This window comes from Monodelphis domestica, chromosome 4 (assembly GCF_027887165.1).
Source record: "Monodelphis domestica isolate mMonDom1 chromosome 4, mMonDom1.pri, whole genome shotgun sequence".
Lineage (NCBI taxonomy): Eukaryota > Metazoa > Chordata > Mammalia > Didelphimorphia > Didelphidae > Monodelphis > Monodelphis domestica.
Window position 1 is genome coordinate 354,573,904 of NC_077230.1, and position 12,251 is coordinate 354,586,154.

Below are 12,251 nucleotides of genomic sequence, written 5' to 3' on the forward strand. Positions count from 1 at the left end.
ACTGTTGAAGTCACCATCCCTCTCCTAAAATATAAGTTTTGATTATTGGGAAAATTGAAAAGCTTGAAGTTGGCAGCTAGATGTTAGGGAACAATGCCAACCCAAAAGAGAACACTTCCTGGAGAAGTTACCTACTTAAGGAAATAGAGCATGTCAAATCCTGGTGTGTGCCAAAGCCAAAGAAAAAAATCATCTATTTTTCTGCATTTCCCTAAAATTGATCTTATGTGATGGACAAAGATGGTATCTCTTTCCACAGGAAGTGACACATTCCAGGGATGGTCATCCTCAATCATACCAGTATTAGCCACACCATCTTCATCCTAGTAGGTATCCCTGGCCTGGAGGACCAGCATATGTGGATTTCCATCCCCTTCCTGATCTCCTACCTTACTGCCATTATTGGGAATTCCCTCCTCATCTATATCATTGCCACTGAGAGAACCCTCCATGAACCCATGTATCTCTTTCTGTCCATGCTGGCAACTGCTGATATTGTCCTCTCTACTACCACTGTACCCAAGACATTGTCCATATTCTGGTTTAATGCCAGAGAGATCTCCCTTGGTGGCTGCATTACACAACTGTTCTTTATTCACTCTACATATGTGATAGAGTCAGGGTTTCTATTAGTGATGGCTTTTGATCGATACATTGCAATCTGCTATCCTCTGAGATATAGCATGATTCTTACCAACTTAGTTACTGGAAACATTGGTTTGGCTGTTGTTTTAAGAAGTTTTGGCACCATTTTCCCTATCATATTCCTTCTGACTCGACTGACTTTCTGCCAAAACAACATTCTTCCCCATACATCCTGTGAGCACATTGGTCTGGCCAAATATGCTTGTGCTGATATCCGTGTAAATATCTGGTATGGAGTGTTTGTCCTTTTAACAACTATAGTCTTAGATATTATCCTCATAGCAACTTCCTATGGTCTGATTCTCCAAGCTGTCTTTCGCATCCCCTCCAGGGAAGCTCGTCACAAAGCTCTCAACACCTGTGGTTCCCATGTCTGTGTCATTGCCCTCTTCTATGTTCCAGGAATCTTCACATTTCTTACCCAACGTTTTGGGCGCCATATTCCACCACATGTTCATATCCTATTAGCCAATGTGTGTGCTCTGGCTCCACCCATGCTGAATCCCATCATCTATGGTGCCAAGACAAAACAGATCCGAGACCGGTTGGTCTATGTGTTTTTTCCAAGGCAGAAATGACTTTGGAGAATGTGTGCCAGGGGAATCTTTTTTCAGATGCTGTCCAGCAAAGATTGATGGTTGTAGAGACTGGGGAGTGGGAGGAAAGAGGTGGAAGCAATAAAGGTATTTGTAAGAATTGCATGACTCAGTGATTTGAGGAGTAATGAATTTTATTAACTCAAGCTTTTGTGGAAGGTGAACAAACAAATAAATTCATATCACAATGGTTGATTTTGAGCTTTTCTTAAAAGACTTCATCAGTGTAGATATATTCTCTGCCCTCTGAAGATTATATCTTCATAGCTTTAACCATAGTCTCCTAAAACTCTACATAAAAGTATTAACTATCTGATGATCTTCATTGTGGAGATAACCCTTTCTTGAATTTAAACTAAAACGTAAAGGTCAGATAAAGTCCCATCATCATTTCTGTTCCCAAAAACTCTTTTGGTAGGACTTGAAAAACCTTGTTTGACATATACTTCAAGAAACCATGCTCATTTCCACATCAGTGATGATGGGCTCCTGGAGGAAGGTTTTATGTTTTACTTTAATTTTTTTTCATATTATTAGTAATCAACTACTTTAAAAGCCAAGATATATGATCTGGCTCTGCATTCTGTGGTTTAGATACTACTAACTGTTCTTTTCCCCAATGTAAACTGATTATTATAGAAAGAATGTTTGTATTTATAAAATTTGATAAATCATCACTCAGATACTTGTCACTGTGTGATCTTGAGCAAGTTGCTTTAACTAGCTGGGGCTCTGTTTCCTCATTTATTCAGATGTACATGTATTTCTAGCTTGCATTATTTATATCCATTATAAATATTGTATAAACAACCTATCCACTGAAGTGTAAGTTTAGACATATTTATTAAACACTATGTGCCAGGCACTATGTTAAGAGCTAGAAATGCACATACAAACAGAAAGAAGAAGATTATATTCTAATGGGAAGATAACTTAGAAAAAAAGGATAATTGGGTGTTGGGGAGAGATACCCAAAAGGAGGAAAAGTAAAGTTCAGAGAATTTTTAGTACAGTCTCAAGAGGAAGGAAAACATGGGTGACATGAGCATCTTCCTTAAAATTGGGAGGAACCAGACAATAGAAAAAAGTCTGCAGCAACAAAATATATTTCCACTACAAGAGGTCATACTTACAACTTCCTTTCCCACATATTATCAGTATCAAGTAGAGGATCTCTGCCAGTTTCTGCTACCATAGAAACTTCTTAAGAGGAAAAGGGCTCACAGGTGGGAATGAACAAAAAAAAAATACCAAAGAGTATTAGGTATAACATACTTCCCAATACAGTTGTTATACTCCCTAGATAGACATAATAAACCTTTTGTGAAACTGATGAACAGATACTTCTTATTCACCAGAGGGCCACCCTGTCTCATCAACTTATGGTTGTTTTCCATCCTTGAACCAAAATGACATCATTTTTCTGGGGTCAATGTACAGTGTGTCCAACTCTGATTGATCAGAGCTATATAAGCCCAGAAAGCTCTACCTTAGGTCAAATAAACTGTAGGAACACTTGATATGGAGATGTTTCTTAATTTATACATCTCACATGTCTTTGAAGTACTCAATTCTGTTTTTCTCATAAGGCACAGCATCTTTTTTGATGCAGGCATCACATAGTAGACCATCCTGTTCCAGTGTCTCTCATATCTCAAACTCAATAGCAAAGTTCTTCAGGGAGATCTCCAGGTGAGTGCTTGCCTTGTGTGAGTTCTCCATAAGATAGACTTTTAGGCAAATATGTGTTTGGCTTTCAAATAACAAGACTAATCTATAAAAGTTGGATTCCTTGAAGTAGAGTATTAACATATGGAAGTTCAGCCTAAGAAAGGCCTTCAGTGTCTAATATCTTATCTTGCCAGACAATCTTTAGAATGTTCCTAAGGCATTCAAAAGAAAGAGATTCAGTTTCCTAGCATGGCACTGGTAGACATTCCAGTTTCATAGGCATTTAAAAATGAAATCAACAATGAGATCAACACAATGAATTTGGCTCAGTTCTCTATATAGGTGAAAAAAGATGTCTATGTCAAAGTTATCTACCATGATTTCCCCCCAGTTTGTTGCTTCCTTTCTAATCTTGGTTACATTATGCAAAATCTTTTTAATTAAAAGTAGTCATCAAAATTATTGATTTTACAGTTCATAATGTTCCCTATGTTTTATTGGTCATAAATTGTTTCCTTACCCATAGGTCTGAGAGGTACTCTATTTTGTATTCCCCTAATATGTTTATGGTATCACCCTTTATTTCTAAATCATGTATCCATTTTTACTTTATCTTGGTATCAGATCTCTGTTCTGTTCCTGGAATTTTTCATGGAGTTGTCAGGCAGCAAACACCATGTTGACTATTCCTCTACTTTTTATGAAACCCTGGTGGCTCTTGACCAGTCTCTGAGGAATGAGAGTTACCTGCTGGTATTCAAAATCTCTTCTTCAGTTGGAAGTTCAGCTAAAAAGGGATTGACTTCAACTTAAAGTATATGGTCAGGTGGCATCACCATTGGTTAATGATGACCAATTGAGAATACTATGTAAGTGTTCAGCCCATCTCTCCAGGATCATGTCCTTATTATTGATTAGTGTGGCTCCATCAGCACTGAGTAGCTGAGATACACCAGAGGTCTTTGGCCCATAAATAGTCTTCAGGGCATCATGCAAACACTTTGTATTGTTGCTATCAGTATAAAACTGAATCTAATCTGCCTTCTTATAGAGCCAAGAATCCTTTATCTCTAAACTTCACTTACACTTTACTTTTAATGGAGTTAAACACTGCCTTCTTATAGATGGATGAACTGTCCTGATGATAAACTCTGTAGAGTTCTTGTTTTTCATTTAGCAGCTTTTGAATTTTTCCAACATTTTCATCAGATAAATCATGGTGTTTGTTAGTGTTCTGGCTCAGATAAGCAAATGTGTTGCTCAACACCAAGTCTCTGAAAGCTGCCTTTTCTACTCCATTGTTACTGTGTGATGACTTAGCTTTCAGGCTAGGTCAGCAATAAACTGTTTGCCCACAAAGATGTGCTCTAATTTGTTGACACTGTAGCAGTTTTCTTGCCTTGGGGCTTCAGCTTTTATTGAATACAAATGGTCCAGCACTCTAAGCCACTAGCCTCAGTCACTCACATTCTCTGCCTGTCTCTTCTCCTTACAATAATATAGTCTATTAAATGCTGATGTTTGCTGCAAGAGTATTCACAGATGAAAGAGAGAGGAGTGGGGTGAGAGAAACAGAGACTGAGACAGTGACAGGCAGATAAACCAATGCAATATCTGGAATATAGTATGTACTTGATAAATACTTACTGACTGAGGCAGCTAGTTAGCTCAATGAATAAAATGCCAGGCCTAGAGTCAGAAGGCCTTGGGTTCAAATGTGACCTCAAACACTTCCTAACTGTGTGACCTGAGCAAGTCATTTATCCCCAATTGCTTAGTCCTTACTGCTCTACTTCCTTGGAACCAACTCTAAGAGGGAAAGTAAGAATTAAAAAAAATATGGCTTGATTTCCAAACATCTTCTATTTTTCAGAGGTCCATATTTTTTTCTGTTCTATAGTCTTCCCAACTTCCTTCATACTTTCTCTTCTCTACTAATTGAGAAAACAAGAAAAAACAAAACTGCCATTGAGGGAGGCCAAAATGACCAGCCTAGAAAATACAGGAAGGCCTTAACAAGCTGACTAACCTTGGAAGTTAGTCAGAACCATAAATATGCCAAACCCCAGCTGCAAGGGGTACCAGATAAAGGCCAAGAAGACCCCAATAACATAAGAACCATAAACATGCCAAACCCCAGCTGTAGTGGGTACCAGATAAAGGCCAAGGAGACCCCAATAACATAAAATTGTCAAAGTTCCAAGAATGGTATGTAGCAGATAAGGGGCTGGAAGGGGGGCCATACATGCTAAAAAGTATTTAAAGCCAAGCCTCTCAGAAGCAACTTGGAACTCTGATGGCAGAGGTTCCCACTGGTGCGTACCAGTTCCATAATAAATGGCCTTTTTCCTTGCCTGATTGCATTGTCCAAGGTCTTCCTTGGTGGTGAGTGAAATCCTGGACCTTAACACCATAAGCATACATAGTCAGCAAAATAAATTCCTACACTGGTAAGTTTTTAAAAAGTACTACTCATTTTGTTCCCTGAGTCCATCACTTCTCCATCTGGAGAGGGGCAGCAAGTTTCAACTTGGAATTGTGAGGTGACCTTCAACATCTTAAAGGATCCAGTTGTGAGTCTGGATCCTGGCATGCTTCCAACCATATCCAATACTATTATAGTTAAATTCTGTATTTCTTTTGTATTCCAGTCAAACTGCTCTCCTGTCTAAAAAGAAAAATGGAGAGGATCCATTCCAGGTCATGTAATGATATGAGCGAAAGCAGAGACAGAGGAGGGTAGAACCAGTCAGGGAAAGGAAGCAATTCAACTTGGTTTATTTCCATTCAGATCCTTTTTCCCTATGGACTCTGTGAAGGCTCATGTCATTCCCAATGACTACAATAGACTCCTCTCATCTCCATCTAAAAATTTTCCCTTCCCTCAAGGGCCAAATCAGATGCTAGTTCCATTCTCTGACCCCCTAAAATGAAATCTCCTTTTCAGATTGTAATTTTCTATGTACTCACTTCACTTGTCATTGTATCACTTTTTTGGATGTCTCTCTCCCAATAGATGACAAACATCTTAAACAGGGATTCAATCATATCTATCTTTGTACCTCCCTTAACAAACTAGCAGAGTGCCTTGTAGCTAATCAATGCTCAATAAAGTATAGAGTTAAATTGACTTTGCATCTATTAGGTGATCAATCAATTTTGTTCTATTGTCTATGTACATAGTAAGTACTCTAAAAATATTGACCAAATAAGTGATGATTTCTGGTCTGGTTTTTTTTTTATCTCCTACAATGTGTAAGGGCAAAAAATCTACTGTTTTAGGCCATGGGGTCACAGAAGCTCTAAGACTAAAGTTATTTGGAGGCAGATAATTATACAAAAACGATAAACCCAACAATCATAACCACATCAAAACCCTAAAATTTTGAGAAAACAATAGCAATAAGAACTTCAGAGGATCTTGGAGAATATACAATTAAATTCCTTAAGTTATTGAGGAGCAAACTGAGGCCCAGAGGAGTAATGCGACTCTATTGAAGTCTCCAAGAAGTCAACATCAAAGGCAGGATTGAAGTCAAGTCTTTTGACTTCAAAGCTCATGTTCTTTTTCCAATGCTTGTGAAGATGAAAGTAACAATGGAAGGTGAAAGATAAAAAGCCAAAGACCTTGGCAGGAAGAAAGGTTTGATGATCTCCCCCAGCAAATAAATATATTCTAAGTCATTAATTTAAATATTTACACAGCCAAACAAGTGTTGAGTAGTGTGTGGGGAAGGACTGGAAGGTTGGGAAGTAATATAAAGGATGAAGTAGGTAGAAACAATAAGAGAAAAGCAAATGAATTTCTAGGTTCCATCCATCTGAGTAGTTCATGAAGGATATCTTTAAGCATATGGGCCTTCAATTCAACTGAATTCAGCAAGCATTCATTAACTTTAGGTACTGTTTGATTTATGAGAGGGGATATGAAAAAATAAAAAATCAAACTGAGACTTTTAGTGGACTGTCCTCATCAGAATGAGCTAGATCAGGTCATGGCAGCTGAAAAGACATTCAATTTTAGGTTACTTCTAGTGACTTAGTGTATATATAGGGAGAGTGATTATCCTACCTTCCTCTTCCTAGGTCAGACCATCTCTAATCATTTTGTTCAGTTCTGAGTCCCATATGTCAGGAAGGATATTGACAAAGCATAAACATTTCCAGAGATGGATTATGCAAACATTAATTGGGATAAAAACCACATCTTGTGAAAAACTATTAAAGGAACTAGGGTCTTTAGCCTGAAAAAGAGAAGATTTGTGTGTAAAACTGGGGGATGACATAATGACTGGCTTCAAGTATCTGAATGACTTTCAGGTGGAACAAAGATTAGTTTTGTTACAGTTGGTCCTTGAGGTCAGAATTAAGAGCAATGGAATTGAAGCAAATTTGTTGTTCAGTCATTTCAGTCATGTCTGATTCTTTGTGATCTGAGTTTGGAGTTTTATTGGCAAAGATCTAGAATGGCTTGTCATTTCCTTCTCTAGCTCATTTTACAGATGAGAAACTGAGGCCAACAGGACAAAGTGGCTTACCCAGGAAGGGTCACACAGCTAGTAAGTGACCAAGGCCTTGAACTCAGGGAGATGAGTCTCCTGGACTTCAGGTCCAACACTCTATCCACTGTGCCACCCAATTGTCCATCAAGCAAATTTAGGTACAGTACAAAATTCCTAACAAGGAGAACTGTCCAAAAATGGAGTAAGATTTCCGAAGAAAAAGTGAGTTCTCCTTCACTGGAGTTCTTCAACCAATGACTATTTATTGGGTGTGTTGTAGAAGGAATCTCTGTTCAGATAGAGGAGCCAGATGCCTTCTGAGAAGTTCACTAACTTGCAGAGTTCTATGGAGTTGAAGTGGAACACTTCATGCAACAACATTGACATCCAGAAGTTTGAATTAGCGGAACCTTTATTTATTTATTACTGGCCAGGGTGCCCTCCTAATGAGAGTCACCCCAAGAAGAAATTTCATGCAGCTTTTATAAAAGTTTGGATAGGCAGGAAACAGGTGTACTCAAACACTTTCACACATATATTTCCTTATTGGGTTTGGCAAAATCAAGCAAATCTTATCTGATAGAAGCAGATGTGCCATTAGCGTTACTTCAGTACAGGGTACATTCCATCATGCAGTCATCTCTTAATATACCATATGCTATATTAAGTTCAAGCTTTTTAGGGATTCCTGATTTCTTCTCCCTAGGACTAACCATAGATTTTTGTCTGCTTCACAGTGAGAAGCTTGTCTTATGATATGACAACTCAGAGGAATTTCTCTGACTTTGAATCCTCCTTTTTTACTTCTAAGCTCCATGGCTTGACTTTGCCCTAAGTATCACTGCCACAATGTTTTCTTCTGTCTGAGTATTTCTCATTGATAAGATTTAAGAAAGGGGCTTATGTTCACAACTTCCCCATTATCCAGCTATTTTTGGAATAAAACTTTTTATTTAGATTTTCTATAGATTTTTATAATTAGTAGGTAGAAAGAAATGGGAATAGGATAAAGTTAACAAATAGGTAAAGTTATTCAGTTATAAGGAATCTTAAAAGAACTCTTTAGTCTGCAATGAGATAGATGGCTTTAGGCTTCATTACTTTTATTTCATTTCTTTGTATATTACTTTATTCTTTTTGCTCCTTTAGAGAATCGTATTTTGTCATAGTTAGAAGGCATCCTAGAACACAGAATTTCAGTTTGGAGGAGACGCAGGACATAGAATTTCAGAGCTGGAAGGGATTTTTAAAAAGACCCTTATCTCCATCTCATAATTAACACTAAGTATTGGTTCTAAGGCAGAAGAGCAATAAGGGGTAGGCAATAGGGGTCCACCAGGGTGACATGGCTAGGAATATGTAGGAGGGACTTTTGACCACAGAATGTCATAGCTTTAGAACACATGATGTCAGAGCTGGGAGAGCCCTTAAAATGTAGACTATCAAAGCTAGGAAATACCCTAGAACTCCTTCATCTGCCTCTTCAAGGAGAATTTATGAGCCATCCTTCCTTTTAGCTATAATTTCTTTCTCTTTTTTTCATTTATAGAAAAATATCAAGACTAATCTAATAATTGGTCAATGGACAAAGATTTCACTTTTAAATCATCAATAACTGTTAATATTTATACATAATGTAATCTTTAGTACTTTCTGTCACTTCTTCTGTAACATTACAGCTTTCACTACTGTTACAGAAGGTGACATCAAAAGGACTGATGGCTATTTTGTAAAGCCAGCAGGAAAGGATTGGAAGGGCAAGGAAAGCAATTTCATTTTTGCTCTACCATTTTAAATGTCTTGATGTGAAATAAAATTGCCCAGTAAGAGTCATAAAGGCCAGCTATGAGCAGACTCAGTGAATCCAACAGATTGACATTTTCAGAAGAGACATCATGCCCAATGGGAAACAGAATGAATTGACCACAAAAAGAGAAAAGCCATCAGGACACTGGAATGCCAGAGGTCAGAGATGCCTTGACCATTTGTTTTCCCCACATATGTGTTTTCCTATTAAAATATTCCATGTCCCCACTCTTCCCAATGATAAGGTATGGGTAGATGGAGGACAAAACCTAAGTTTGGGAAAGGAAGAAAGCTACATGACCACCTTCATAATATTCTACTTCAGAAAATGCCTTTGCTCTGATCATATCTTGTCATATATCTGACTCCTAAGTGGAATATACCTATGGGGCCTTTTTAATCTTAGAAGGGTAGATCCACATTGTACCTTGAGCCTAAAGTTGTGGTCATCACCTGTGGGACTCTCATCTCCACAACTTTTCTCTGAGTATCCACCATTCCTGGAATGCACTACCTCATTTTAACCTCTAAGAATTCCTAATTTATTTCCACATTCAACCTAAGCATAATATTTAAGATGAAACCTTTCTCAATGTCTCCAGTTGTTCCTGTACGCCCCCCCCCAATTTTGTATTTATGTTGGATACATCTTTGTATGTGTGTCTGTGTGTTTATACATTAAAATGTAAGCAGGGAATGTTTCACTTCTACTTTTGAACCCATTTTAACTCCGTGCTTAATAAATGTTTCTTTTTTTATAACTCTTACCTTCTGTCTTGGAACCAAATGGTTCCAAGACAGAAAAATGGTAAGGGCTAGGCAATGGGGGTAAGTGACTTGCCCAAGGTCACATAGCCAGGAAGTGTCTGAGGTCAGATTTGAACCTAGGACCTCCTGTCTCTGGACCTGACTCTCAACCCACTGAGCAACCTATCTGCCCCCTTAATAAATGTTTCTTTTGTTTATTAAATGTTTCTTGATTAATCCTATGTCCTCAACATTTCTCATATCTGTTCCCTTATCTCCATTCAAACCAATGCTGGCCCTCATCACCTCTTGACTGGACAGTTACAGTAGAGTCTTCTATGATCTCTCTGTCCAAAATTTCTTTTCATTCCATTGGCCACAATTTCCAATATGATATTCTTAAAGCCTATGTATGATCATGTTACCTTCTTCCCACCATCAACCTCCTCCCCCCCAAAAAAATCATCAATGACTTTTGGTAGCTTCTAAGATAGAATACAATATTTTCAGCCTAGAATTTAAATCCTTTGGCTCCCATTTTCCTTTCTTTCTGTTCTTATTTTTCTGCATACAATCTTCATTCAAACCAAACTGACTTCTTATCTTCTGTTTGTCTAGGCTTGCTCCTCTCTGCTTCTTATAATCTCTAGCTTCCTTCAAAGCGTAACTCAGATACCATATCAATACAAGTCTTTTCCTAATTGTTTCAGTTATTAGTACTCTCACTTTAGCAGTTACTTTGTATTCCTTTTAATAGATTTTATATTTATTTGTTTATGTACATGTTCTATCCCCTTGAATAATGTAAACTCCTAGAGGAGTTATGGGCACAATACCTTATGGATACTATGCACTAGATAAGTGTTTGTTGAGTTGAATTTGATTCCAGAGCTAAATTAGTCATGTACAACCCTACATAACTCCATGGACTTTTTGTCCATGAGGTTTTCTTGGCAGGAATATGAAAATGGTTTACCATTTTTTTCTCTAGGGTGCTGACATTTTATAAATGAGGAATGAAGCAAATAGGTGTTAACTAACTTACCCAAGGTCACAGAACAAGTAAGTGTCTGAGGCCATATATGAATTCAGATCTTCAGACTCAAAGCCAAGTGCTCCTTCATTTCATGAACATCTGAAAGAAATACAGGGAATAAAGTTAAGGATTCTTCAGGCAATTCCCAACCTTATTTTACCTCTCTTTCGCCCTCCCCCCTTATTCCCCTATTATTTTCTTTATAGTCTTTTTGAACTACTCCCCCACCTTTTCCCTCCCTTGTATTGTTCCCTTCCACACCAGTCCATTTGTTACCCTTCTAATTCTCTATAGGGCACAAATCAATTCTCTGTTCCAATGAATCTGATTGTTTTTTCCTCTTAGAGTCAATTTCAATGCATGTAAGAATTAAGATAATGACCTTTAGAAGCCATCGAGTACAATTTATACCAGTGAGCATTCTCTCTACCACACTCCTAACAAATGATCATCTTAACCTTCACTAGAAAGCCCAAGAAACAGAGAACTGCCTGCCTCCCAAACTTGCCCACTTCCCTTTGAGATCAGTCTGATTATTAAGAACTTTTTTCTATATATTGAAACAAAATCTTCATCTTTCCAACTTTTTACCTTTCCTCCTAGCTCTTCCAACTTAAGGAAAACATGAACAAAAAATAGAATCATAATAATTCCTACAACTTATATCATTGAGACCCAATTTCCTTCAATAATTGAAGAAAAAATTCACTTTAATGATCATATATTATCTCTCATTTTATGAATCAAGAAATTAAGCTCTTGAGAAAGGTAGAATTACTTGCCCAGAATCATAGAGACAATGGAAGAACTTAAAATAGAAGAGCATGACCTGAAATATAGAATCCAGATTCAACCCTAGACCAGTCTTTTTTTCCCCATCATACTACAATAAGTTCCATTTCATAGATGAAGAAATTAAGACCTAGAGAGGTTTGAAATGACCCAAATTATGAAATTCTAGAATAAGTAATGATAGAATCTAGATCTCTCAGAGATTTAGTTGAAGTCCCATAGTTTTATAGAGGAGGGAAGCAAGGTCCCAATGGAGTTACAGAAATTTGCCCAAGGTCAAACAAAGAGTAAATAGCACAGACAGGGTACCAAAGGAGCTAGTTTGTTGATTTTCACAGTTGTAGGATGTAATAAGATGGGTTAGACAATAGTTTGTCAGAGAAAGAGTTGAGAAACTTAGTGTACCAAAAATTCCAAATGATTGAGCAATGGTATATAGCATAGAAAAACTCATGC

The 12,251-nt window shown here is 37.5% G+C and overlaps 1 protein-coding gene across 1 annotated transcript; it reads left to right on the forward strand.

Annotated features, from left to right (window-relative positions):
• Positions 1-278: 278 nt before the first annotated feature.
• Positions 279-1,223, forward strand: LOC100023364 (olfactory receptor 52B4-like). Its single transcript, XM_001374893.3, has one exon. The coding sequence runs from the start codon at positions 279-281 to the stop codon at positions 1,221-1,223; it is 945 nt and encodes a 314-aa protein (XP_001374930.3).
• Positions 1,224-12,251: the final 11,028 nt, after the last annotated feature.

What these genes read in the sequence shown, in the direction of transcription:
- LOC100023364 (XM_001374893.3), top strand. Translation starts at nt 279, where the DNA reads ATGGTCATCCTCAATCATACCAGTATTAGCCACACCATCTTCATCCTA.